This window comes from Tachyglossus aculeatus, chromosome Y4, assembly GCF_015852505.1.
Source record: "Tachyglossus aculeatus isolate mTacAcu1 chromosome Y4, mTacAcu1.pri, whole genome shotgun sequence".
In the NCBI taxonomy this organism is placed as follows: domain Eukaryota; kingdom Metazoa; phylum Chordata; class Mammalia; order Monotremata; family Tachyglossidae; genus Tachyglossus; species Tachyglossus aculeatus.
Genome location: NC_052096.1, coordinates 3,187,238 through 3,215,188, shown reverse-complemented (window position 1 = coordinate 3,215,188; position 27,951 = coordinate 3,187,238). Strand labels below are relative to the sequence as shown.

General features: G+C 54.6%; 2 protein-coding genes across 4 annotated transcripts in view; one reads left to right on the top strand and one right to left on the bottom strand.

The window, feature by feature from the left end:
• The window catches only part of LOC119947212 (sex hormone-binding globulin-like), a 58,122-nt gene extending 45,938 nt beyond the window's left edge, over window positions 1–12,184 (bottom strand). Inside the window, exons 1-8 of one of the 3 annotated variants that reach the window (XM_038768811.1) lie at window positions 12,159–12,184; window positions 9,846–10,000; window positions 8,950–9,050; window positions 7,448–7,637; window positions 7,057–7,218; window positions 5,401–5,569; window positions 3,422–3,564; window positions 377–602 (exon numbers count right to left, since the gene is read on the bottom strand). In XM_038768811.1, coding sequence (XP_038624739.1) covers window positions 377–602; window positions 3,422–3,564; window positions 5,401–5,569; window positions 7,057–7,218; window positions 7,448–7,637; window positions 8,950–9,050; window positions 9,846–9,938 — 1,084 coding nt within the window. In that variant the 5' untranslated portion in view covers window positions 9,939–10,000; window positions 12,159–12,184. Of the gene's footprint in view, window positions 1–376; window positions 603–3,421; window positions 3,565–5,400; window positions 5,570–7,056; window positions 7,219–7,447; window positions 7,638–8,949; window positions 9,051–9,845; window positions 10,001–12,158 lie in introns of those variants that run through there. The other 2 variants (XM_038768812.1, XM_038768810.1) reach the window with 2 other exon arrangements.
• Window positions 12,185–20,898: 8,714 nt separating this feature from the next.
• On the top strand, window positions 20,899–27,951 carry SAT2 (spermidine/spermine N1-acetyltransferase family member 2). The gene is made up of 6 exons (XM_038768681.1): window positions 20,899–20,970; window positions 22,417–22,468; window positions 23,485–23,568; window positions 24,500–24,601; window positions 25,204–25,244; window positions 27,160–27,951. The coding sequence occupies exons 1-6, from the start codon at window positions 20,899–20,901 to the stop codon at window positions 27,325–27,327; spliced, it is 519 nt and encodes a 172-aa protein (XP_038624609.1). The 3' UTR covers window positions 27,328–27,951.

Here is a 27,951-nt window from a genome sequence, read left to right as displayed (position 1 = left end):
TAGAAGGGGAAGACAGACAACAAAACAAAACATACTAACAAAGTAAAGTAACATATAGAGACAGTCCCTCCCCAACAGCGGGCTCACAGTCTAGAAGGGGGAGACAGACAACAAAACAGAACATAGTAACAAAGTAAAATAACCTATAGAGACGGTCCCTCCCCAACTGCGGGCTCACAGTCTAGAAGGGGGAGACAGACAACAAAACAAAACATATAAACCAAATAACATTTAGGGACAGTCCCTCCCCAACAGCGTGGTCACAGTCTAGAAGGGGGAGAGGGACAAGATAACATATGAACCAAATGAAATACCATATAGAGGCCCCCTCCCCCGGGGGTCCCCCGGCTCGGGTGGGGTCGTGTCCCGGGGCTACCTGGGGCGGAGCCGAGGATCAGGGCACCGTGGGGCTGCTCCCAGAGGGCGGCGACGGCGGCGAAGCTTGTCGGGGCGAGGGGCAGCACGGCCTCCCGGGGCCCCAGGCTCAGGGCGGCGCCCGCCGGGCCCAGGCGGAGGAGCAGCGGGGCCTCCAGCCCCGACGGGGCCCGGGGCAGCGACCCCCGGCCCTCCGCCGCCGACCCGCCCAACGACAGCACGAAGGCCTGTGGGAAGGAACGGGGACGGACACGGACGGACACGGACGGACACGGACGGACACGGACGGACACGGGGACCGGCTCCTTCGCCTCCCCACCACGTGTTCTGCCCAAGCGCTGGGACGGAGGGAGGGACGGGTTTTCATTGGCCCCGCCCTGGCTACACCCACGGGAGGGAGGGGTTTCATTGGCCCCCGCCCCGCCCTGGCCACGCCCCCCTGGAGGGAGGGATTTCATTGGCCATACCCTGGCCACGCCCCCTGGGGGGGGGGAGAGCGGCGTGGCGCGCCCCCTGCGGGTGAGGCCCCGCCCCCTCCGGCCTGGGGAGGGGATGACAGGGAGCGACTGGACGGGGAGGCTCCGCCCCCTAGCGGTGAGGCCCCGCCCCCTGGGGGGGAGAGGGTGGGAAGCGCCCCCTGCCGGTGAGGCCCCGCCCCCTCCGGGATGGGGAGGGGATGACAGGGAGAGACGGGACGGGGAGGCTCCGCCCCCTAGCGGCGAGGCCTCGCCCTGGCCACGCCCCCCGGGGAGGTGGCAGGGAGCGCCCCCTGCCGGCGAGGCCCCGCACCCTCCGGCCTGGGGAGGGGAGAGGGAGCGACTGGACGGGGAGGCTCCGCCCCCCTGCGGCCTCGGGAGGGGATGACAGGGAGAGACTGGAGGGGGAGGCTCCGCCCCCAAGCGGTGAGGCCCCGCCCAGCCCAGGCCACGCCCCCGGGGGAGGCCGGCGGGGAACGCCCCCTGCCGGTGAGGGCCCGCCCCCTCCGGACGGAAGAGGGAGGGGCAGGGAGTGACTGGGAAGGGGAGGTTCCGCCCCCTAGCGGTGAGTCCCCTCCCTGCCCTGGCCCCGCCCCCGGGGGAGGGCGGCAGGGAGCGCCCCCTGTCGGTGAGGCCCCGCCCCGGCCGGCCTGGGGATGGGGGGGGGGCAGGGAGCGACTGGCTGGGGGAGGCTCCGCCCCCTAGCGGTGAGGCCCCCCTGCCCTGGCCACGCCCCCCGGGGGGAGGGCAACGGGGAGCGCCCCCTGCCGGTGAGGCCTCGCCCCCTCCGGCCTAGGAAGGGGGTGGGACAGGGAGCGACTGGACGGGGCGGCTCCGCCCCCTAGCGGTGAGGCCACGCCCCCGGGGGAGGGCGGCGGGGAGCGCCCCCTGCCGGTGAGGTCCCGCCCCCTCCGGCCTGGGGAGGGGGTGGGACAGGGAGCGACTGGACGGGGAGGCTCCGCCCCCTAGCGGTGAGGCCACGCCCCCCGGGGGGGGGCGAAAGGGAGCGCCCCCTGCCGGTGAGGCTCCGCCCGATCCGGCCTGGGGAGGGGGGGGACAGGGAGCGACTGGACGGGGCGGCTCCGCCCCCTAGCGGTGAGGCCCTTCCCTGCCCTGGCCACGCCCCCATGGGAGGGAGGCGGGGAGCGCCCCCTGCCGGTGAGGTCCCGCCCCCTCCGGCCTGGGGACGGGGTGGGACAGGGAGCGACTGGACGGGGAGGCCCCGCCCCCAAGGGAGGGCGTCGGGGAGAGCCCCCTGCCGGTGAGGTCTCACCCCCTCCGGCCTGGGGGCGGGGGGGACAGGGAGCGACTGGACGGGGCGGCTCCGCCCCCTAGCGGTGAGGCCCCTCCCTGCCCTGGCCACGCTCCCCGGGGGAGGGCGGCGGGGAGCGCCCCCTGCCGGTGGGGTTCCGCCCCCTCCGGCCTGGAGGGGGGGGACAGAGGGCGACTGGAGGGGGAGACTCCGCCTCCTAGCGGTGAGGCCCCTCCCTACCCTGGCCACGCCCCCGGGGGAGGTCGTCGGGGAGTGCCCCCTGTCGGTGAGGTCCCGCCCCCTCCGGCCTGGGGAGGGGGTGGGACAGGGAGCGACTGGACGGGGAGGCTCCGCCCCCAAGGGAGGGCGTCGGGGAGCGCCCCCTACCGGTGAGGTCTCACCCCCTCCGGCCTGGGGGCGGGGGGGAGACAGGGAGCGACTGGACGGGGCGGCTCCGCCCCCTAGCGGTGAGGCCCCTCCCTGCCCTGGCCACGCCCCGGGGGAGGGCGGTGGGGAGCGCCCCCTGCCGGTGAGGTCCCGCCCCCTCCGGCCTGGAGGGGGGGGGACAGAGGGCGACTGGAAGGGGAGGCTCCGCCCCCTAGCGGTGAGGCCCCTCCCTATCCTGGCCACGCCCCCGGGGGAGGTCGTCGGGGAGCGCCCCCTGCCGGTGAGGTCTCGCCCCCTCCGGCCTGGGGAGGGGGTGGGACAGGGAGCGACTGGACGGGGAGGCTCCGCCCCCAAGGGAGGGCGTCGGGGAGCGCCCCCTGCCGGTGAGGTCTCACCCCCTCCGGCCTGGGGGCGGGGGGGACAGGGAGCGACTGAACGGGGCGGCTCCGCCCCCTAGCGGTGAGGCCCCTCCCTGCCCTGGCCACGCCCCGGGGGAGGGCGGCGGGGAGCGCCCCCTGCCGGTGAGGCCCCGCCCCCTCCGGTCTGGGGATGGGGACAGGGAGCGACTGGAGGGGGAGGCTCCGCCCCCTAGCGGTGAGGCCCCTCCCTGCCCTGGCCACGCCCCCATGGGTGGGCGGTGGGGCGCGCCCCCTGCCGGTGAGGCCCCGCCCCCTCCGGTCTGGGGAGGGGGGACGGGGAGGCTCCGCCCCCTAGCGGTGAGGCCACGCCCCCGGGGGAGGGCGTCGAGGAGCGCCCCCTGGCGGTGAGGTCCCGCCCCCTCTGGTCCTGGGGCTTGTCCGGGTCCTGGTCCCGGTCCTGGTCCCGGTCCTGGTCCTGGACCTGGTCCCGGTCCTGGTCCTGGACCTGGTCCCGGTCCTGGGGAGCGAGGGGTGGTTTGGGTTCAGCCCCTCGCTCCTCCTGTTGCTCTCACCTGGTTCCGCAGGTGCAGGCTGAGCACGGGGTCGCTGCCGGGGGTCCCGAAGGCCAGGATCCGGGTGGGCCCGCCCGCTCCCACCGGGCGCAGCCCCAGCTCCACCGTGAAGTTCCAGGGATCCTCTCCTCGGGGGCGGAGGTCTGGGTGCGGGGGGGACAGAAAATTGGGAGACGCTCAACCCATCAGTGAATAGATGGATTCAATAGACCCATAGATCCGGATTGGAGCAGCGTGGCTCAGCGGAAAGAGCCCGGGCTTTGGAGTCAGAGGTCACGGGTTCAAATCCCGGCTCTGCCGATTGTCAAGCTGGGTGACCTTGGGCAAGTCCACTTCTCTGGGACTCAGTGACCTCACCTGTCAAATGGGGATGAAGACTGTGAGCCCCCCGTGGGACAACCCGATCGCCTTGTAACCTCCCCAGCGCTTAGAACAGTGCTTTGCACAGAGTAAGCGCTTAATAAATGCCATCATTATTATCAGTGGTATCGATTAAGCGCTTTCGGTGTGCACAACACTGTACGCAGCGCTGGGGAGAGTCCATACGATAAGGTTGGCAGACGTTCCCCACCCACAACTAGCTTCCAGTCTACAGGAGAGAAAGGAAGAGTGTCCTGGTGCCCTAACCACAGGTCCCCCCCTTATCAATAATAATAAGAATGATTGCATTTATTAAGCTCTTACTATGTGCCAACATGCCTCAGCATGCTCAGGGTCCATCCTAAATTTTCATCAGTCCCGTTTGCCTTGGTCAATTTTGTCTGTAGTTCTCTTGCTGGTAGATTTATGCCCCCTGAACGTTTGCTGGTAGATTTATGCTCCCGATACATTGCGCTTGAATGTTGTCCTGCCTCTCTCTGGAGGGGCAGGGACCGGGCCTCAGGGGGGTGCTCAATAAATCCCGTCGATGAGGATGGCCCAAAAAACGGGCCCACAGAGAGGAGAAGCAGCACGGCTTGGCGGACAGAGCCCGGCCTTGGGAGTCAGAAGGACTTTGGTTCTAATCATGGCTCCGCCCCATGTCTGCTGTGTGAGCCTGGGCCAGTCACTTCACTTCTCTGTGCCTCAGTTACCTCATCTGTAAAATCGGAATAAGAGTGTGAGCCCACTGTTGGGTAGGGACTGTCTCTATATGTTGCCACCTTGTACTTCCCAAGCGCTTAGTACAGTGCTCTTCACACAGTAAGCGCTCAGTAAATACGATTGATTGATTGTGAGCCCCATGTGGGACCGAGACCGTGTCCAACTTGATTAACTTGAATCTACCCCAGCGTTCAGGACGGTGCTTGCCGCATAGTAAAAGTGCTCAACAAGTACCATAATTATTACTATTAGAAGAGAGACTGTGAGCCCACTGTTGGGTAGGGACTGTCTCTATATGTTGCCACCTTGTACTTCCCAAGCGCTTAGTACAGTGCTCTTCACACAGTAAGCGCTCAGTAAATACGATTGATTGATTGTGAGCCCCATGTGGGACCGAGACCGTGTCCAACTTGATTAACTTGAATCTGCCCCAGCGTTCAGGACGGTGCTTGCCGCATAGTAAAAGTGCTCAACAAGTACCATAATTATTACTATTAGAAGAGAGACTGTGAGCCCACTGTTGGGTAGGGACTGTCTCTATATGTTGCCACCTTGTACTTCCCAAGCGCTTAGTACAGTGCTCTTCACACAGTAAGCACTCAGTAAATACGATTGATTGATTGTGAGCCCCATGTGGGACCGAGACCGTGTCCAACTTGACTAACTCGAATCTACCCCAGCGTTCAGGACGGTGCTTGCCGCATAGTAAAAGTGCTCAACAAGTACCATAATTATTACTATTAGAAGAGAGACTGTGAGCCCACTGTTGGGTAGGGACTGTCTCTATATGTTGCCGATTTGTACTTCCCAAGCGCTTAGTACAGTGCTCTGCACATAGTAAGCGCTCAATAAATACGATTGATGATGATGATGATGAGTGAGCGTTCCGGATTCACCTTTAAGGGCAAACTGGGCCTGTGATCCAGGAGGGAAGTAGGCCCCGGGGCCGGAGTCAGGCTCACAGGCCCTGAGGGGTGGATGGCGGGTAGGCGGGGGGGAAAATGAGGCCAAGGGTACGTTGAGCCAGAAGGAGCGGCGAAGGCAGGCGTCCAGGAATGGGACCAGCTGCGGAGGGAAACGGAAGAGGGTGCTGGGAATGTGTTCCTCCCCCCGCCCCCCAACCCCGTCCCTGTGGGCTCCCGCCTGGCCCCCTAGACATCAGTACAGTGCTCTGCACATAGTAAGCGCTCAATAAATACGATTGATGATGATGGGAGCCAAGCATCCTAACCAGCTGGCCCCCTCCTCACTGATCTCCAACTCCAGCCCGGCCCGCAAACTCCACTTCTCTAGCATCCGCTTACTCGCCGCGCCCCGATCTCGTCTATCTGGCCGCCGACCCCTTTCCCCCGTCCTTTCCCTCTCCCTCCAAATATGCCAGACCCTCACTCTGCCCACCTTCAAAGCCTTCAGGTCGTGTCTCCTCCGAGAGGCCTTCCGCGATGAAACCCTCTTTTCCCCGGCTCCCTCTCCCTTCCGCCCCATTTATGCGCTTAGATCTGTGCCCTTTGGATATCTGCCCCACTCCCACCCCACAGCACTTCTGTACACATCTTGAAATCGTGTATTATACATTATTCATATTGTCTGTCTCCCCCTCTAGACTGTACACTCATTATGGGCAGGGAACATCTCTGCCAACTCTGTTATATCGTACTCTCTCAAGCGCTTAGTACAGTGGTCCGCCCATAGTATGCGCTTTGTTCTGACGACTTGACACCTGCCCACATGTTTTGTTTTGTTGTGTGTCTCCCCCCTTCCAGACTGTGAGCCCATTGTTGGGTAGGGACCGTCTCTATGTTCACTCATTCATTCATTCATTCATTGAATCGTATTTATTGAGCGCTTACTGTGTGCACAGCACTGTAGTAAGCGCTTGGGAAGTACAAGTTGGCAACATAGATCTCCCCCTTCTAGACTGCGAGCCCACTCTTCTAGACTGTGAGCCCGCTGTTGGGTAGGGACTGTCTCTATATGTTGCCAACTTGTACTTCCCAAGCGCTTACTACAGTGCTCTGCACACAGTAAGCGCTCAATAAATACGATTGATTGAATGAATGAATGAATGTGCTCAATAAATACCATGGATTGATCCACTGACTGATGGCCTCTTCCTCTCTCCCTAGTGCCTTGCCCCCGCATCCACCTGCTGCGCTGTATTGTCCTCTCCCAAGAGCTTACTACAGTGCTCCCCACTTCATTCATTCAATCGTATTTATTGAGCGCTTACTGTGTGCAGAGCACTGTACTAAGCGCTTGGGAAATACAAGGTAGCAACATATAGAGACGGCCCCTGCCCAACAACGGGCTCACAGTCTAGAAGGGGGAGACGGCCAACAAAACAAAACATGTGGAACAGGTGTCAAGTCATCAGAATAAACAGAATGTACACCATTAACAAGTAAATATGTACAAGTAAAATAGAGTAATAAATCTGTACAAACCTAGTAAGCGCTCAGAAAATAGCCCTGATGGATCGATTGACCGGCTCATCCTCTCTCCCCACCCCCCCAGCTCCCCGGCCATCCCTCCTCGGGTCCTCCGGTGCTCACCGGGAGACGGAGTTTGCTGGGAGGGAAGAGAAGGTTTCCCAGGACGATCTTCATGGGGGGCAGCGGGGCTCCAGCGAGCGGCTTGGAGACCTGGTGGAGTTTGAGTACTTCATCCCCATCGATGGCCAGCACCACCATGTCTTGCTTGTTCGACACCTCCATCTGCGGGGTGGGGGCGGAGGGGGGGCGGTCGGAGGGTGCAGTCGGGCCTGGATCCCTCCCGCTGTCCTCAGGGACCCGAGCGACCAGCTCCCCCGGGGCCGGTAAAGTCAAGTGCCACGAAGCCGGGGAGCGGTGGGGTGCAGGGGAAGACTGCAGCAGGGTCGGGGGGCAGTGAGGAGGAGGGTGGGCTTTGGGGGGATGCTGGGGAGGGGCGTGGGAGGGCTCTTACCCGGTGCCATTTCCCGTCGTTGAGTTTGGGGCCCGCCGCCACCGTCACCCGGGCGTGGGGGTTATGGAGCTGGATCTCCACTCGACCCTCCCTCAGCCCCAGCAGGAACCAGTCATATTTGGGGTCCGTGTCCCCGTAAAACACCACCCCCTCTGGGTCCCAGGTGCGCAGCTCGAAGTAGGAGGTGGCCCTGGAGCAAGGGGACATGAGGAGGAGGAGGAGGAGGAGGGGCAGGGGGCAGAACTAAAGGAGAGGGGGGAGAGGGGTCCCATCTTAGGTCCCGGCGGGGAGGGGGTTTGGGGTTGGGTAAAGGGGTCCTTCTGAACTCACATCTCTTCCAGGAGGTCTGCCCTGATCAATCGTTGCTATTTATTGAGCACTCACCGTCCGCCAGAGCACTGTACTAAGCGCTTGGGAGAGTCCGATAGAACAGAACTGGTAGACACGCTCCCTGCCCACAAGCAGCTTCCAGTGATTTCTGTGTCTTCACACCTTATGTTCCCTAACTCTCACTTCAGCACTCTTGGCTACTCACCCCACGTCACCCTACTCTATTATTATTATTAATCATATTTACTGAGCGCTTACTGTGTGCAAAGCACTGTACTAAGCGCTTGGGAGAGTCCGATAGAACAGAACTGGTAGACACGCTCCCTGCCCACAAGCAGCTTCCAGTGATTTCTGTGTCTTCACACCATATGTTCCCTAACTCTCACTTCAGCACTCTTGGTTACTCTCCCTGCGTCACCCTACTCTATTATTATTATTAATCATATTTACTGAGCGCTTACTGTGTGCAAAGCACTGTACTAAGCGCTTGGGAGAGTAAAAGCACCCACATTCATCTCATGTTTTCCCCCTTCCTCCAATCCGTAATTCATTTTAGCATCCGAATGCCCCCGCTGTAGTGTAAGCCCCTGAAGGGCAGGGATCGATCGTATCTACTCGCTCTATGTCTATTTTTTTTTAATGGCATTTGTTAAGCACTTACTGTGTGCCCAGCACTGTACAAGCTCATCACGGGGCTCACCGTCTTATAACCCCATTTTCCAGATGAGGGACCCGAGGCCCAGAGAAGTGAATTTTTTTGTCCAAGGTCACCCACAGACAAGTGGCGGGGCCGGGATTAGAACCCGGGTCCTTCAGACCCTTGTTCTAACCAATAGGCCACACTGCTTCTCCTGAGAGCTTAGGGCGGTTCTGTGCACTTAGTCGGACCAGCTCAATAAATACTGATGATTGACAGGGGCGGAAGAGATCAGGAGAAGTGCAATGTGGGTCCTCGATTGGAGTTACAGGAAAGGCGAGGAGGTGGAAGAGAGGGAAGAGTCAGGGAAAGGGATGGAGGGGCGGAATCGGAGGAGGAGGGTGGATGGGGTTGAGGGAGAGAGGTGGAGTCAGGAAGGAAGAAAGAGATCTGGATCCCCCACGGAACCGGGGTCTTCCCCATTACAAATAATGATTACTGTCATTATCATTATTATGATGATGATGATGATTACCTAGTGACCTTGGTGAGGTCAAAGGTCATATTAAGGGCAGGCCCAAGCCTCCCGTGACTGCCAAGGTGCAGGGCGTCTGAGTCCAGGTTGGCTGGGTGACTCTGGTGGGGGGAACAGGAGGGTTGGGGAGCGTCGGGGGGAGCCGGGACCCGGGAGATTTGGGGAGAGACAGCAAGACCCAGGGCAAAAAGGGAGCTACTAGCTTCGGGGGGAGAGCATAAGAGCGTCTCTATATGTTGCCAACTTGTACTTCCCAAGCGCTTAGTACAGTGCTCTGCACACAGTAAGCGCTCAATAAATACGACTGAATAATAATAATAATAACGGCATTTATTAAGCGCTTACTATGTGCAAAGCACTGTTCTAAGCGCTGGGGAGGTTACAAGGTGATCAGGTTGTCCCACGGGGGGCTCACAGTCTCAATCCCCATTTTACAGATGAGGTCACTGAGGCACCGAGAAGCGAAGTGACTTGTCCGAGGTCACACAGCGGACAAGCGGCGGAGCCGGGATTAGAACCCACGACCTCTGGCTCCCAAGCCCGGGCTCTTTCCACTGAATAAGATGGATGGGAGACAGACACCCAGGAACCGAAAGCCCAACCCGGAGAAATCCACCAATGCCGACATTCACGTGCCCCACTGTATTGAACCAGTTTTTCCTATCATCCCTTGGGCCCAAGGCACTGCCACCCTTCCTGGAGACCTCCGACCTCCCTTCCTCCCTCGGCCGGGTTGGTTCTGGGATTGAATTTTGGGTTCCCCGTCAATCCCACCACCACCCCCAAAATATATGACACCCCCCCCAAGCTCCCCCACAGTCTTCCCCTCCCTCCTGAGAATGGACCAAGACGACTCCACCCCGGCCTTGGACCTGCCCAAGGCGTCTCTCAGGCACCTGAGGGCTCAGGGCATGCGAGGAATCGGACGAAGCTTCAGGAGGCAGCAGCAGCAGCAGCAGCAGAGGGGACCAAAGGGGTAGGTCAGCCATAGCGGGCCGGAAAGTCGGGGGGCCGGGGCCGTGTGTCCGTCCTCCACCGGGCTTGGATGACTCTGAGGTGGAGCGGAGAACCAGGTGGAACCGGTCCCCCGGAGGCAGCAGGGACTGAGGTGAAGGACCGGGATGAGGGACTCCAGTGGGGGCGGGAGCCGGGGTCAAAAGTTGGTGCGTGGGCAGAGGAGGGGGTGGGGACGGAGCCCGGGGGGGAGCCCCCATCCCCACTCCATCCGGGGGAAGGGAACCGATATAGACCGGCGGACCCACCCCCACCTCTCCCCGGCAGAGCTGGGAGCGAGTGGCGCCAGGAGGGCAAACAGAGAGGGAGGGAGAGAGGGAGGAATGGGATCCCAGGTGGAAGGGAGGCGGCAATCAATCAATCAATCAATCAATCAATCGTATTTATTGAGCGCTTACTATGTGCAGAGCACTGTACTAAGCGCTTGGGAAGTACAAATTGGCAGCACATAGAGACAGTCCCTACCCAACAGTGGGCTCACAGTCTAAAAGGGGGAGACAGAGAACAGAACCAAACATACCAACAAAATAAAATAAATAGGATAGAAATGTACAAGTAAAATAAATAAATAGAGTAATAAATATGTGCAACCATATATACATATATACAGGTGCTGTGGGGAAGGGAAGGAGGTAAGATGGGGGGACGGAGAGGGGGACGGGGGGGGAGAGGAAGGAAGGGGCTCAGTCTGGGAAGGCCTCCTGGAGGAGGTGAGCTCTCAGCAGGGCCTTGAAGGGAGGAAGAGAGCTAGCTTGGCGGAGGGGCAGAGGGATTGGGGGCATTCCAGGCCCGGGGGAGGACGGGGGCCGGGGGTTGATGGCGGGACAGGCGAGAACGAGGTACGGTGAGGAGATTAGCGGTGGAGGAGCGGAGGGTGCGGGCTGGGCTGGAGAAGGAGAGAAGGGAGGTGACGTAGGAGGGGGCCAGGGGATGGATGGACAGCCTTGAAGCCCAGGGTGAGGAGTTTCTGCCTGATGCGCAGATTGCGACAGCGGCACTGTCCGTATCGATCGCTTGACCCCAAGTGAGCCGTCGTGGCCCGCCAATATGGCGAGAGCGGCTCACGCATTGGTCGTCCCCCGTCCCCCGCCCAGTGGGCCATCCGACTGGGGAGGAGCGTGACGTGTTGGGAAGAGTTCAGTCCTGGGAGTCTCATTCCCGCTCTGTCACTTGCCTGCCAGGTGACCTTGGGCCAATCACTTTGCTGTGAGCAGGGAATGCGTCTGTTTATCGTTGTGCTGGACTCTCCCAAGAGCCTAGAACGGCGCTCTGCACATAGGAAGGGCTCGATAAATACTGACTGACTGACTTGACTTCTCCGTGTTTCAGTTTCCTCTTCTGTGAAATGAGGATAAAATCCCTGTTCTCCCTTCCCTTTAATAATAATAATAATGATGATGATGATGGCATTTATTAAGCGCTTACTATATGCAAAGCACTGTTCTAAGCGCTGCGGAAGTTACAAGGTGATCAGGTTGTCCCACGGGGGGCTCACAGTCTTAATCCCCATTTTTGACAGATGAGGTAACTGAGCCACAGAGAAGTGACTTGCCCGGAGTCACCCAGCTGACAAGTGGCGGAGCTGGGATTTGAACCCATGACCTCTGACTCCAAAGCTTGGGCTCTTTCCACTGAGCCATGCTGCTTTAGGCCGTGAACCCCATATGGGACAACCTGATCACCTTGTAACTTCTGCAGCGCTTAGAACAGTGCTTTGCACGTAGTAAGTGCTTAATAAATGGGACAGGGACCATAACTGATCCATTAACAGCATTTACTGAGCGCTTACTCTGTCCCTCTAGAAGGCAGTCAATCAGTTAATCAAATTTATTGAGTGCTTACGGTGTGCAGGGCACTGTACTGAACAGTCAGGAGAGTACAACTCAACAATATAACAGACACAGGTTGGACACAGTCCCTGTCCCACATGGGGCTCCCATTCTTAACCCCCATTTCACAGAAGAGGAAACCGAGGCCCCGAGCTGTGAAGTGACTTGCCCAGGGTCACACAGCCGGCAACCGGCAGAGCTGGGATTGGGATTCAGGTCCTCCAACTCCCAGACCCAGGCTCTTTCCACTAGGCCACACGGCTTTATTATTATTAACGCTCTATTTCCCACCTTTCCCCCTACCTGGAGTCAATCCAACATTCATTCATTCATTCACGCATGCAATCGTATTTATTGAGCGCTTACCGTGTGCACAGCACTGTACTAAGCGCTTGGGAAGTACAAGCTGGCAACATATAGAGACGGTCCCCTACCCAACAGCGGGCTCACGGTCTAGAAGGGGGAGACAGACGACAAAACAAAACATATTAACAAAATAAAAAAGCAATCAGTCAATCAGTGGGATGAATTGTACTCTCCCCAAGTGCTTAGCATAGTGTCCAGCACACAGATGGGGCTCCAAAAATACTACTAATTACTTGATTGAGGGGAACGTGTGTTTGTAGCCGAAAACATTCGGCTTTAAAGCACTGAATCCCCTTGCCCCATCCTACTGCACTTCGCTGCTCTCTTACTACAGCCCAGCCTGCACACTTGACTCATCTAATATTAACCAAACTACTTACTGAACCTCGATCTCGTCTATCTCATCGCCAGCCTCTCACCCACATCTTGCCTGTGGCCTGGAATGCCTCCCTCTTCATGTACCACAGACTCTCCCCGCCTTCAGAGCCTTATTGAAGGCACACCTCCTCCAAGAGGCCTTCCCTGACTCAACCCTCCTTTCCTCGTCTCCCATTCCTTTCCTGAGAGATGAAGACACTAAATCTGGCCCTAACGGGCAGTCGCTGAGAGAAACAAGTTCACACGTTAACAAATACAAATACATTAATAAATACATAGTTACCTGTTAAGCGCCGGGATAGATACAAGATAATCAGATCAGACAGAGACTCTGTCTCACACAGGACTTGCGGTATAAGTAGAAGGGAGAGCAGGGCCTGAATCCTCATTTTACAAGTGAGGAAACTGACTCCGAAAGTGAATTGACTTGCCCAGGGTCCCACAACTGGCGTGTGGCGGTGCAGGAATTAGAACTCAGGTTTTCGGACTCCCGGGCTGGGACTTTAAGAGGCAGAGACCCTCGGATAGAGATTCTGAGACCCTCAATCAGGATATATGTATATATGTCTGTACATATTTATTACTCTATTTATTTATTTTACTTGTACATATCTATTTTATTTTGTTAGTTTGGTTTTGTTCTCTGTCTCCCCCTTTTAGACTGTGAGCCCACTGTTGGGTAGGGACCGTCTCTATATGTTGCTGACTTGTACTTCCCAAGCGCTTAGTACAGTGCTCTGCACACAGTAAGCGCTCAATAAATACGACTGATTGATTGATTGATTGATGGATGGGGAGTCTCCTTCACCCTTCTCCAGAACTGCCACCCACAGGACTCCATCCTCCTCCGCCTCACAGACAATTCAGCCAGGAGCCCCTGGACTCTCCTTGCCATTAGCTTTTCTGATTTTTTGATTTGACTGACCCATGGACAATTCGAACCTTCTGCTCTGGGCATCACCTGCTTATTTTATTGTTGCTGCTGCATGTTAATTGTTAACTGCGCTCTGTGCAGTTTTTGTTGTCTCGCTGATCTCACCATGACCTGTGCATTCCCCTGCTCCCACCTGCCTTTCCCTGTCCTCATCTTTCCCTTCCCATCTCCCACCCTGCTCTTTCCCTCCCTTTACTCCCTCCTACCCCTCATCCCCACCCCCTCCCTGGAATCCCTCTGTCCCAGTTCCAACTCTCATCCCCCTCCCCCTGAGCAGATCTCCACCAAACCCCTCCCTTCCAACCCCTTCCCTTCCCTTCTCCCCACCCCTGTCCCATCCCAGTTCTCTTTTCTCATCGCCACCCCTCATTCCCCTCTCCCTGCCCACTCATTCCCATCCAAACCCTCCCCATCCCACATACCTTCCCTCTCCCTCCCCTCCCTCCACAGCTGCTGCCAAGTGTGGCCTATGGAAGCCCCGCTCCATCATAGATAAGCTCCCTTTCATCCTTGACCTGTTCCTTTCCCACTCTCTCCTTCTCCTCGCCCTCACAGAGACATGGCTCGCCCCAGATGATACGGTCTCTCCTGCTGCTCTCTCCAGCAGAGGCCTCTTCTTCTCCCACTCCCCCCGATTCACCGGGAAAGGGGGAGGTGTCGGCTTCCCTCCCGCACCCCAATGTCGCTTTCGTACTATTCATTCATTCAATCGTATTTATTGAGCGCTTACTGTGTGCAGAGCACTGGACTAAGTGCTTGGGAAGTACAAGTTGGGAACATATAGAGACAGTCCCTACCCAACAGCGGGCTCATCCCTCTTTCCCCTTCCCTTTCCTTCCCCTCCTTTGAAGCTCATATTATTCGCCTCTAACCACCCCCTCCAGATTCTTAATAGCCATCATCTACAGCCCCGCTGGTCCCACCTCCAACTTCTTTAATCATTTTGACCCCTTTCTCACTTTTCTTCTCTCCTTTTCCATGCCCACTCTGATCCTCGGAGACTTCAACATCCGCATGGATGTACCCGGTGACTCCTCTGCCGCCCGCCTTCTATCTCTCCTTGACTCTGCCAACCTCCTGCTCCACCCCACCTCGCCCACTCACCAACTTGGTCACTCCCTCGACATCTTCATTCATCCATTCATTCAATAGTATTTATTGAGCGCTTACTGTTTGCAGAGCACTGTACTAAGCGCTTGGGAAGTACAAGTTGTCCTGGACGGTCCCTACCCAACAGCGGGGCTCACAGTCAAGAAGGGGGAGACAGAAAACAAAACAAAACATTTAAACCAAATAAATAAAAAATAAACAGAATATGCACAAGTAAAATAGAGTAATACATATGTACAAACATGTACATATATACAAGTAAAATAAATAGAGTAATGAATATGTACAAACATATATACAGGGATTATTCATTCATTCATTCAATCGTATTCATTGAGCGCTTACTGTGTGCAGAGCACTGTACTAAGCGCTTGGGCACTGCACTGTCTCCACCCTCACCAACTCTGAAATCCCTCTCTCTGACCACAACCTTCTCACCTGCCTCCTCACTCACACTCCTCCCCCGTAAATCTATATTCTCCCCCACAGAGACCTCCGCTCTCAAGACTCCGTCCTTCTCTCTCAGCGCATACACCCCACCTCGCCTCCCTATCCTCTCTACCCACTCTCAATGCCCAGATTACTGCTCTCAACTCCACCCTCTCGACTCAACTCAACTCGCTCCCCTTTCCCTTCATCGCTCTCGCACCACTAACCCACAGCCTTGGATCACTGCCACTGCCCGCCTCCTTCACACTTATGCTCAAGCTGCTGAACGCTGCTGGCGAAAGCCTAAACACCAAGCCAAAGTTTTTCTCTTTAAATGTATCCTTTCCTGCCTTAACTCTGCCTTCTCCTCTGCCAGGAAAAACTATTTTTCTTCCCTTATTGACACCCATGCCCATCATCCCCGTCAGCTCTTCCGTACATTTAACTCCCTTCTCAGGCCCCCTGTTCCTCCCCCTCCTCTATCCCTCACCCTCAACGATCTGGCCTCCTTCTTCATTAGTAAAATTAACTCCATCAAGTCCCCCAAAGTCACCCCTCTCCCTTCTCCATCTCCCCCGTCCCCAACCCTCTCTTCCACTTTCCCATCCTTCCCAGCAGCATCTCCAGATGAGATCGCCTCCCTCCTCTCAAGTGCCACCTGTGCTTTGGACCCCATTACCTCTCATTTTATAAAAACTCTCGCCCCTTCCCCCCTCCCCTCTTTAACTTGCATCTTCAACCACTCACTCTCCAATGGTTTCTTCCCCTCTGCCTTCAAACGTGCCCACGTCTCCCCCATCCTAAAAAATGACATGCATCTAGCTTTATTTCTATTTATTCTGATGACTTGACACCTGTCCACATGTTTTGTTTTGTTGTCTGTCTCCTCCTTCTAGACTGTGAGCCCGTCGTTGGGTAGGGACTGTCTCTATATTTTGCCAACTTGTACTTCCCAAGCGCTTAGTGCAGTGCTCTGCACACAGTAAGCGCTCAATAAATACGATTGAATGAATGAAAGAATATGACTGAATGAATGAAATTAATGAATTGTATTTATTGAGAGCTTACTTTGTGCAGAACACTGTGCTAAGTGCTTGATTCAGCACTTACTGTGCGCAGAACATTGGACTATGTGCTTGAGAAACTACTATAATAATGATGGCATTTATTAAGCACTTACTATGTGCAAAGCACTATTCTAAGCGCTGGGGAGGTTACAAGGTGATCAGGTTGTCCCACGCGGGGCTCACAGTCTTAATCCCCATTTTACAGATTCATTCATTCATTCAATCATATTTATTGAGCACTTACTGTGTGCACAGCACTGTACTAAGTGCTTGGGAAGTCCAAATTGGCAACATGTAAAGACAGTCCCTACCCAACAGCGGGTTCACAGTCTAGAAGGGGGAGACAGACAACAAAACAAAACACATTAACAAAATAAAATAAATAGAATAAATATGTACAAGTAAAATAAATAAATAAACAGAGCAATAAATACGTACAAACATATATACAGGTGCTGTGGGGAGGGGAAGGAGGGCGCTCAGTCTGGGAAGGCCTCCTTCCTTGAGGTAACTGAGGCCCAGAGAAGTTAAGTGACTTACCCAAAGTCAAACAGCAGACAAGTGGCGGAGGCGGGATTTGAACCGATGACCTCAGACTCCAAAGCCCGTGCTCTTTCCACTGAGCCACGCTACTACTAACTGTGGTATCTGTTAAGCATTTACTACGTGACTAGCACTGTTCTAAGCGCTGGGGTTGATGCCAGTGAATCAGGTTGGACACAGTCCCTGTCCCATATAGGGCTCACAGTCTGTAGGATAGGGGTGAGTAGGATTTAATCCCCCTTTTACAGAGAAGGTAACTGAAGCCCAGAGAAGTGAAGCAACTTACCCACAGTCCCTGTCCCACATAGGGCTCACAGTCTGTAATAATAATAATGATGGCATTTATTAAGCGCTTACTAGGTGCAAAGCACTGTTCTAAGCGCTGGGGTTGATGCCAGTGAATCAGGTTGGACACAGTCCCTGTCCCACATAGGGCTCACAGTCTGTAGGATAGGGGTGAGTAGGATTTAATCCCCCTTTTACAGAGAAGGTAAGTGAAGCCCAGAGAAGTGAAGCAACTTACCCACAGTCCCTGTGCCACATAGGGCTCACAGTCTGTAGGACAGGGGTGAGTAGGATTTAATCCCCCTTTTACAGAGAAGGTAATGGAAGCCCAGAGAAGTGAAGCAACTTACCCACAGTCCCTGTGCCACATAGGGCTCACAGTCTGTAGGACAGGGGTGAGTAGGATTTAATCCCCCTTTGACAGAGAAGGTAATGGAAGCCCAGAGAAGTGAAGCAACTTACCCACAGTCCCTGTGCCACATAGGGCTCACAGTCTGTAGGACAGGGGTGAGTAGGATTTAATCCCCCTTTTACAGAGAAGGTAATGGAAGCCCAGAGAAGTGAAGCAACTTACCCACAGTCCCTGTGCCACATAGGGCTCACAGTCTGTAGGACAGGGGTGAGTAGGATTTAATCCCCCTTTGACAGAGAAGGTAATGGAAGCCCAGAGAAGTGAAGCAACTTACCCACAGTCCCTGTGCCACATAGGGCTCACAGTCTGTAGGATGGGGGTGAGTAGGATTTAATCCCCCTTTGACAGAGAAGGTAACTGAAGCCCAGAGAAGTGAAGCAATTTACCCAAGGTTACACAGCAGACTTGCGGTGGAGTCTGGATTAGAACCCAGGTCCTCTGACTCCCGGCCTGGTCTGTTTCCACTAGGCCCCGCTGCCTCCCACGTACCCTGCCACCCGAGGAGCTTACAGTCTCGATCTTACAGTCCCCTTAATGGCCCGACCTCTGCCCTCCTCCTACGAACCGCCCCCACCAAAGTGGTCAACTACAACTCCCAGAAGCCCCCAGGGCAACTTTTTTTTGTTACCTTCATCCCAAATGTTCGTTCGGTTCGTCGAAGGGGGCGTGGCCTCCCCCGAGGGGGCGTGGCCTCCACGAGGGGGCGTGGCCCTGACGGGACCCGCGGGGAAGGGGCGGGGCTTAGAGGGGTGTGTGTATGTGTGTGAGTGAGAGAGCGTGAGGGGGCGGGGTTTGTGTGTGTATGTTAGCGTGAGGGGGCGGGGTTTAGGGGGTGTGTGTGTGAAGGGAGTTTAGAGAGGGTGTGTGTGTGAGCGTGAGGGGGGCGGGGTTTGGGTGTGTGTGCATATGTGAGTTAGCATGAGGGGGTGGGGTTTAGGGGTGTGTATGTGTGTGAGTGTGTGAGTGAAGGGAGTTTAGAGGGTGTATGTGTGTGTGTGAGCATGAGGGGGGCGGGGTTTGGGGGTGTGTGTATGTGAGTTAGCCTGAGGGGGCGGGGTTTAGGGTGTGTGTGTGTGTGTGTTTGTGTGTGTGAGTGAAGGGAGTTTAGAGGGTGTATGCGTGTGTGTGTGAGAGCGTGAGGGGGGCGGGGTTTGGGTGTGTGCTTGTGAGTTAGCATGAGGGGGCGGGGTTTAGGATGTGTCTGTGTGTGAAGGGAGTTTAGAGGGTGTATGTGTGTGTATGTATGAGAGCGTGAGGGGGCGGGTTTTGGGTGTGTGCATATGTGTTAGTGTGAGGGGGCGGGGTTTAGGGTGTGTTTGTGTGTGTGAGTGAAGGGAGTTTAGAGGGTGTATGTGTGTGTGAGAGCATGAGGGGCGGGGTTTGTGTGTGTATGTGAGTTAGCATGAGGGGGCGGGGTTTGGGGGGGTGTGTGTGTGTGTGAGAGCATGAGGGGGCAGGGTTTGGGTGTGTGTATGTATGAGTTACTGTGAGGGGGCGGGGTTTAGGGTGTGTGTGTGTGTGAAGGGAGCTTAGAGGGTGTGTGTGTGAGTGTGAGGGGGTGGGGTTTGGGTGTGTGTGTATGTGAGCTAGCTTGAGGGGGCGGGGTTTAGGTGTGTGTGTGCGGTATGTGTGAAGGGAGTTTGGAGGGTGTACGTGTGTGAGAGCGTGAGGGGGCGGGGTTTGGGTGTGTGTGTATGTGAGTTAGTGTGAGGGGGCGGGGTTTAGGGGGTGTACGTGTGTGTGAGAACGTGAGGGGGGCGGGGTTTATTCATTCAACCGTATTTATTGAGCACTTACTGTGTGCAGAGCACTGTACTAAGCGCTTGGGAAGTCCAAGTTGGCAACATATAGAGATGGTCCCTATCCAACAGTGGGCTCACAGTCGAGAGGGAGGGTGTGTGTGTGTGTGTGTGTGTGTGTGTGTGAAGGGAGTTTAGAGGGTGTAGTGTGTGTGTGTATGAAGGGAGTTTAGAGGGTGTACATGTGTGTGGGTGTGAGAGTGTGAGGGGGCGGGGTTCGGGTGTGTGGCGGGGGATGTGGGGTTTATTCATTCAATCGTATTTATTGAGCGCTTACTGTGTGCAGAGCACTGTGCTAAGCGCTTGGGAAGTCCAAGTTGGCAACATATAGAGACTGTCCCTACCCAACAGCGGGCTCACGGTCTAGAGGGGTTTGTGTGTGTGTGTAGGGTTGGGGTGTGTGTGTTTATGAGGGGGGTTTAGAGGGTGTGTGTGTGTGTGTGTGAGGAGGAGGGTTAGAGGGTGTGTGTTTGTGAGGGGGGTTTAGAGGGTGTGTGTGTGTGTGAGGTGGGTTTAGAGCGCTTACTGTGTGCAGAGCACTGTGCTAAGCGCTTGGGAAGTACAAATTGGCAACATATAGAGACGGTCCCTACCCAACAGCGGGCTCACGGTCTAGAGGGGTTTGTGTGTGTGTGTAGGGTTGGGGTGTGTGTGTTTATGAGGGGGGTTTAGAGGGTGTGTGTTTATGAGGGGGTTTAGAGGGTGTGTGTGTGTGTGAGGAGGAGGGTTAGAGGGTGTGTGTTTGTGGGGGGGTTTAGAGGGTGTGTGTGTGTGAGGTGGGTTTAGAGGGGTGTGTGTGTGTGTGAGGGGGGTTTAGAGGGTGTGTGTGTATTTGTGAGGCGGGTTTAGAGGGTGTGTGTGTATTTGTGAGGGGGGTTTAGAGGGTGTGTGTGTATTTGTGAGGGGGGTTTAGAGGGTGTGTGTGTATTTGTGAGGGGGGTTTAGAGGGTGTGTGTGTATTTGTGAGGGGGATTTAGAGGGTGTGCGTGTGAGGTGGGTTTCGAGGTGTTTGTGTGTATTTGTGAGGGGGATTTAGAGGGTGTGTGTGTATTTGTGAGGCGGGTTTAGAGGGTGTGTGTGTATTTGTGAGGGGGGTTTGGAGGGTGTGTGTGTATTTGTGAGGGGGATTTAGAGGGTGTGTGTGTGAGGTGGGTTTCGAGGTGTTTGTGTGTATTTGTGAGGGGGATTTAGAGGGTGTGTGTGTATTTGTGAGGGGGATTTAGAGGGTGTGTGTGTGTATTTGTGAGGGGGGTTTGGAGGGTGTGTGTGTATTTGTGAGGGGGGTTTGGAGGGGGTGTGTGTATTTGTGAGGGGGGTTTAGAGGGTGTGTGTGTGTTTGTGAGGGGGGTTGAGAGGGTGTGCGTGCGTGTTTGTCGGGGGGGTTGGGGGGGTGTATTTGTGAGGGGGGGTTTAAACAGTGTATGTGAGAGAGAGGGGGAGGTTTAGTGGGGGGGGGTGTGAGTGAGTGGAGGGGGGGTTTGGAGGGAGGGAGGCGGGGTTTGGAAAGGTGTGCGCACGCGCGGGCTCCCCGTGGGGGGGGGGGGGGATGAAGGGGGGGAGGGGGAGGAGTCGGGGTCGGCGTCCGGTGGGAGGGTCCCCGGGTGTCCGTTCCACCGAGGGCCCGGGACGGGCCCGACCCTCCTCCCCGCCCGCCGGATTCGCTCATTCCCTCACTCAGTCGTATTTACTGAGCGCCTCCTGTGTGCACCGCACTGGACTAAGCGCCCGGGAAGCCCAAGTTGGCCACACCTAGGGCCGGGCCCTACGCCCCGGGGGGCTCGGGATGGCCGCCGGCCAGGTGCGGGTCCGGGAGGCCGCCGACACGGACTGCGGGGACGTGATGAGGATGATCCGGGTGCGTGAGGAAGGCCGGGGGTCACACCTCCTAAAGCCCAATCCGGGCGACCACGCGGGGGGCGAAGGAAGCCTGGGCCAATCCATCAATCAATCAATCAATCAATCAATCGTATTTATTGAGCGCTTACTGTGTGCAGAGCACTGGACTAAGCGCTTGGGAAGTACAAATTGGCAACCCATGACCTCTGACTCCCAAGCCCGCGCTCTTTCCACTGAGCCACGCTGCTTCTCTTTGTACATATTTATTACTCTATTTATTTTACTTGTACATATTTATTCTATTTATTTTATTTGGTTTATGTGTTTGTTTTGTTGTCTGTCTCCCCCTTCTAGATTGTGAGCCCGCTGTTGGGTGGGGACCGTCTCTAGTACATATTTATTCTATTTATTTTATTTGGTTTATATGTTTGTTTTGTTGTCTGTCTCCCCCTTCTAGACTGTGAGCCCGCTGTTGGGTAGGGACCGTCTCTAGATGTTGCCAAAACTTGGACTTCCCAAGCGCTTAGTACAGTGCTCTGCACACAGTAAGCGCTCAATAAATACGATTGAATGAATGAATGAACATATGGAGACGGTCCCTACCCAACAGTGGGCTCACAGTCTAGTCTAAAAGGGTCCCGGGCCTGTCTCTCTATGTTGCCAACTTGTACTTCCCAAGCGCTTAGTACAGTGCTCTGCACACAGTAACCACTCAATAAATACGATTGATTGATTGATTCAGGGGGGCAGGACGGAGGGACGACAGCCGTCACTCAGCACGGCCCACGGGGCTGGGTCACCCTGGCCAAGTCACTTCACTTCAAGAGAAGCAGCGTGGCTCAGTGGAAAGAGCCCGGGCTTTGGAGTCAGAGGTCACGGGTTCAAATCCCGGCTCTGCCAGTTGTCAGCTGGGTGACTTTGGGCAAGTCACTTCTCTGGGCCTCGGTTCCCTCATCTGCAAAATGGGGATTAAGACTGTGAGCCCCCCGCGGGACAACCTGATCACCTTGTATCCCCCCCAGCGCTCTGCACATAGTAAGCGCTTAACAAATGCCATCATCATTATTATTATTATTATTATTAGAGGGTGACAGACATTTTTCATTGGTATTTACTGAGCACCTACTGTGTGCTGAGCACTGGACTAAGCACTTGGGAAAATACAATACCACAGAATTAGCAGATCCGTCCCCAGCCCATAACGAGCTGATAGTCAAAAGGGGGGGAGACACATCAATATAAATAATTAATAATATGTAATCTAAAGATATGGGCATAAATTCTGGGGGCGGGAGGATATCGAATGCCCAAAGGTCACGCATCCAAGCGTCATAGATGACGCAGAAGAAGGGAGAGGGAGCTGGGGAATAGCAGATTTAATTGGGGAAGGCCTCTTTGAGGAGATGTGTCTAGGCGGACTGAGTGCAGAGCATCCTAATACCATCCTCTCGTTTCCCATTTTCAGGAATTAGCCGAATTCGAGAATCTCACCGATCAGGTGAAGAATACCGAAGAAGGTCCGAGACCCTAAACCACCTCCCCCGTTCATATAAACCATGGGGTGGGTCCTGGGAAAGGACACGTAGTTCCTAGAAGGGGAATGGCTGGTATTTATTGAGCGCTTATTATGTGCAGAGCACTGTACTAGACGCTTGGGAGAAGACGACAGAGTTAGTAGATGTGTTCCCTGCCCACAATGAGCTGTCTAGAGGGGGAGACAGACATTCATATAAATAATTATAAATACTATAAATGAGTCATTTATAACATAGTCAATCATTCATTCATTCATTCAACTGTAGAATAATTATAAATACTATGAGTCATTTATAACAGTCAATCATTCATTCATTCATTCAACTGTAGAATAATTATAAATACTATAAATGAGTCATAACATAGTCAATCATTTATTCATTCAATCGTAGTTATTGAGCGCCTACTGTGTGCAGAGCACTGTACTAAGCGCTTGGGAAGTCCAAGTTGGCAACATATAGAGACGGTCCCTACCCAACAGTGGGCTCACAGTCTAGAAGGATGAAGATTATGAGTCCCACGTGGCACACGGACTGTCCCACCCGATGTGCTTCTTTTTATCCCAGGCTCACCGCCTAGAAAACTGTGTATGTATCGTTCATATGTATGTATTCATATGTATTGAACGCTGTGTGTAGAGCACTGTACTAAGCACTGGGGACAGTACATTATAACAACAGAATGGATACATTCTCTGCCCACAATGACTTGACAGCCTAGAGGGAGAGACAGACTTTAATAGAAATAACATATACTGTTGGGTAGGGACCGTCTCTATATGTTGCCGACTTGTGCTTCCCAAGTGCTTAGTACAGTGCTCTGCACTTAGTAAGTGCTCAATAAATACGATTGAATGAATGTGTGGAACCTGGAAAGAGGATAGCATCTAAGCCAGACTTCATTTTTTCTGTCTCCCACTCTATCCCCTTCACTTTACTCCTTTCTCCCCACCACCCTGCCCCTCCATCCCATCCACTCCTCGCTACCCCCGGGGCAGGCCTGAAGGCCGACGGCTTTGGAACGAACCCATTTTTCCGATGTTTGGTCGCCGAAGTTCCCCCGGAGCGGAGGAACCCAAACGGTAAGATTCTCCAGGACCCAGAGATCGCTCCCAGCAGCTCCCCTGCCTCTCCTCCATCAGTCAGTGATGGTGTAGCGGAAAGAGCCCGAGCCCGGGAGTAAGAAGGTCATGGCTGGTCAAGCCATTCAACCTCTCTGTTCTTCAATTACCTCATCTGTAAAAGGGGGATTAAGACTGTGAGCCCCCCATGGGACAACCTGCTTAACTTGCATCTACCCCAGTGCTTGGAACAGTGCTTGGCACCTCGTAAGCGCGTAACAAACACCATCGTTTTTCTAGCGCTTCGAACAGTGCTTGACACGTAGTAAATGCTTAACAAATGCCATTATTCAATTATTAATCCCAGCTCCGCCAGCTGTTCGCTTTGTGACCTCAGACAAGTCACTTCACGTCTCAGGGCTTTAGTTCCCTCATCTGTAAAATGGGGATTGAGACTGTGAGCCCCACACGGGACGGGGACTGTGTCCAACCCGATTTACTTGTGTCCACCCCAGGCACTTAGTTCAGTGCCTGGCATATAGTAAGCACTTAACAGATACCGCAATTATTATTATTTATTGAGTGTTTACTGTATGCGGAGCACTGTCCTAAGCACTTGGGAGAGTATCATCATCATCAGTCGTATTTATTGAGCGCTTACTATGTGCAGAGCACTGTACTAAGTGCTTATAAAGAGAGAGTATAAAATAACAGAGCTGGTAGACACGTATGCTGCCCACACCGAGCTCGCTCAGCCCTGTTGACGTCCGTCTCCACCCTTCTAGACTGTAAAATCGTTGTGGGCAGGGAATGTGTCTGTTTATTGTTGTATTGTACTCTCCAAAGCGCACAGTCCAATGCTCTGCACAGTAAATACGGTAGAATAAATGAATGGGGACCACCCAACTCCCAGCCCCCTACTGACCCCCTCCCCCCTTTTGCTGTCTCCCAGGTCCCAGCGTGGTGGGCTTCGGCCTTTACTATTTCATCTACAGCACCTGGAAGGGACGAAGCATTTACCTGGAGGATTTATACGTGATGCCGGAATACCGGGGTCAGAGGGGTGGGGTGAAGCCCACCCAGGTGTTCCTGGCCCTCGGCCCCACTTCCTGCTTCCCGGGACTCAGTTGCCCAACCCCTAATTACCAGTCCTCCTTCCCAGCCCCAGGAGGGAACCCAGATTATCCCGTTTCCCGGCTCTCATCCCTTTCACCCAGGCGCTGCTTCTCTCTCCTTTCCTAGCATTTAGACATTCCGTTCCCTTGTCCTCTTGGCCCTTATCATGCACCGACCTTCCCTCCTCCCGGCCCCTTATTACCCCGGCACTTTTTCCCCTCCATGTCACTCTGTACCACTAGAAGCGGACTGACCTAGTGGAAAGAGTCCAGGCTTGGGAGTCAGAGGGCCTGGGTTCTAATCCCGGCTCGGCCACTCGTCTGCTGTGTGACCTTGGACAAGCCACGTCGCTTCTCTGGGCCTCAATTCCCTCATCTGTAAATTGGGGGTTAAGACTTGTGAGCCCGGTGTGGGACAGGGACTGGGTTTAACCTGATTATCTTTCCATCAACCCCAGCGCTCAGTACAGTACCTGGCACATATTAAGCACTTTTACAAATACCACAATTATTATTATTAACCTTTGGGTCTCTGCAACAGGTCAAGGGATTGGTTCCAAAATACTCAGTAAAGTGGCCGAGGTGAGAAGAGGAATGGGGGGAGGGGGACTGGGGGGTCTCTCTGAGGTGGGGGCCTTGGGAAGGTGGAACTGAGTGGGTCCGGGGTGGGTTGGGGGTGTGTGCGTGCCCATGGGGGTGAAGGAGGTGGTCTTCTAGAGCCCTGAAAGAACTGAAATACCGGTCCCAAACTCTGCTAAGACCTTTCTGCCCTTCAGGCTGGGGGTGGGGTCAGCCGCATCACCTGCCAAAGGAGCTATTGCCCTCCAGTCCTTCTAGACTGTGAGCCCGCTGTTGGGTAGGGACTGTCTCTATATGTTGCCAACTTGTACTTCCCAAGCGCTTAGTACAGTGCTCTGCACACAGTAAGCGCTCAATAAATACGATTGATTAATTGACTGCTCCTCCCCACCCCAGACAGGCCCCTCCAAGCTCTCACACTAAGCTCTCAGACCCAGCTCCCGCACCCAGCTGACCTCCTCCTCCTCCTCCTCCCCCCTCATCCCCCTCTCCATCCCCCCCCGCCTTACCTCCTTCCCTTCCCCACAGCACCTGTATATATGTATATATGTTTGTACAGATTTATTACTCTATTTACTTGTACATATTTATTCTACTTATTTTATTTTGTTAATATGTTTTGTTCTCTGTCTCTCCCTTCTAGACTGTGACCCCGCTGTTGGGTAGGGACCGTCTCTATAAGTTGCCAACTTGTACTTCCCAAGCGCTTAGTACAGTGCTCTGCACACAGTAAGCGCTCAATAAATATGACTGATTGATTGATTGACTGCTCCTCCCCACCCCAGACAGGCCCCTCCAAGCTCTCAGACCCAACTCCCGCACCCAGCTGACCTCCTCCTCCTTCCCCCTCCTCCCCCTCTCCATCCCCCCAGCCTTACCTCCTTCCCTTCCCCACAGCACCTGTATATATGTATATATGTTTGTACAGATTTATTACTCTATTTACTTGTACATATTTATTCTACTTATTTTATTTTGTTAATATGTTTTGTTCTCTGTCTCTCCCTTCTAGACTGTGACCCCGCTGTTGGGTAGGGACCGTCTCTATAAGTTGCCAACTTGTACTTCCCAAGCGCTTAGTACAGTGCTCTGCACACAGTAAGCGCTCAATAAATACGACTGATTGATTGATTGACTGCTCCTCCCCACCCCAGACAGGCCCCTCCAAGCTCTCAGACCCAGCTCCCGCACCCAGCTGACCTCCTCCTCCTTCCCCCTCCTCCCCCTCTCCATCCCCCCCGCCTTACCTCCTTCCCTTCCCCACAGCACCTGTACATATGTATATATGTTTGTACAGATTTATTACTCTATTTACTTGTACATATTTATTCTACTTATTTTATTTTGTTAATATGTTTTGTTTTGTTCTCCATCTCCCCCTTCTAGACTGTGACCCCGCTGTTGGGTAGGGACCGTCTCTATAGGTTGCCAACTTGTACTTCCCAAGCGCTTAGTACAGTGCTCTGCACACAGTAAGCGCTCAATAAATACGATTGATTGATTGATTGACTGCTCCTCCCCACCCCAGACAGGCCCCTCCAAGCTCTCAGACCCAGCTCCCGCACCCAGCTGACCTCCTGCTCCTTCCCCTTCCTTCCCCCTCCTCCCCCTCTCCATCCCCCCCGCCTTACCTCCTTCCCTTCCCCACAGCACCTGTATATATGTATATATGTTTGTACAGATTTATTACTCTATTTTACTTGTACATATTTATTCTACTTATTTTATTTTGTTAATATGTTTTCTTCTCTGTCTCCCCCTTCTAGACTGTGAGCCCACTGTTGGGTAGGGACCGTCTCTGTATGTTGCCAACTTGGACTTCCCAAGCACTTACTACAGTGCTCTGCACACAGTAAGCGCTCAATAAATATGATTGAATGAATGAATGACCTCTCCCCCATCCCCGCTCCCCTTGCAGGAGGCCTTGGCAAACGGCTGCTCCCAGTGTCGCCTGGCAGTGCTGGACTGGAATCAGCAGGCTGCCCGCTTCTACAAGGCTCGCAAGGCCGAGGACCTGTCTGCCACCGAGGGCTGGCACACCTTCCTCTTCAACACGGCTGCCCTCAAGGAGCTGGCAGGAAAGTGACGGGCATCGAAGGATCATCGCCCTCTTGCCAACCCCCTTTCCCCCCCCCAGCCTGACCTCCCGGGGGAGAAATCTATGTTCTCTGCCCCCCAGCCCACTATTCTTCATTCGCTCTCTCTGTGGTCTCGGGAAAACCCCACCTCCCAAATTCCAGTCGTCCTACTTTCAATCAATCGTATTTATTGAGCGCTTACTTTGTGCAGAGCACCGGACTAAGCGCTTGGGAAGTACGAGTTGGCAACCTATAGAGACGGCCCCTACCCAACAGTGGGCTCACAGTCTAGAAGGGTTTCCCTCGCCCCATCCCGGCATTCCCTGACTCCTCCAAACTGATTGCTCCTAGTGGAAAAATAAAGGGCAGTTAGTTTGGTGGGGAAGATTCATTAGGGGAAAAGTGACAAGGACTTTGCCCCCATCGGATGAAAAATAAACCCGAATCACTAGGAAGAGGACCCTATTATTCGCTCCCCTCAGGAAAGGAGAGAAGCAGCAGCAATGAAATACTTCACGGCCTGGAGAATTAATGCTAGGGGCTCGCTTGGGTTGTCAGAGGTGTCCAAATAATTCATTCAGTCGTATCTACTGAGCACTTACTGTGTACAGAGCACTGTACTAAGTGCTTGG

Coding starts and splice junctions, on each gene's coding strand:
- SAT2 (XM_038768681.1), top strand. CDS start 20,899: ATGGCCGCCGGCCAGGTGCGGGTCCGGGAGGCCGCCGACACGGACTGC. Junction 20,971..22,416: donor ACGTGATGAGGATGATCCGG/GTGCGTGAGGAA, acceptor TCCCATTTTCAG/GAATTAGCCGAATTCGAGAA. Junction 22,469..23,484: donor GGTGAAGAATACCGAAGAAG/GTCCGAGACCCT, acceptor CCCCCGGGGCAG/GCCTGAAGGCCGACGGCTTT.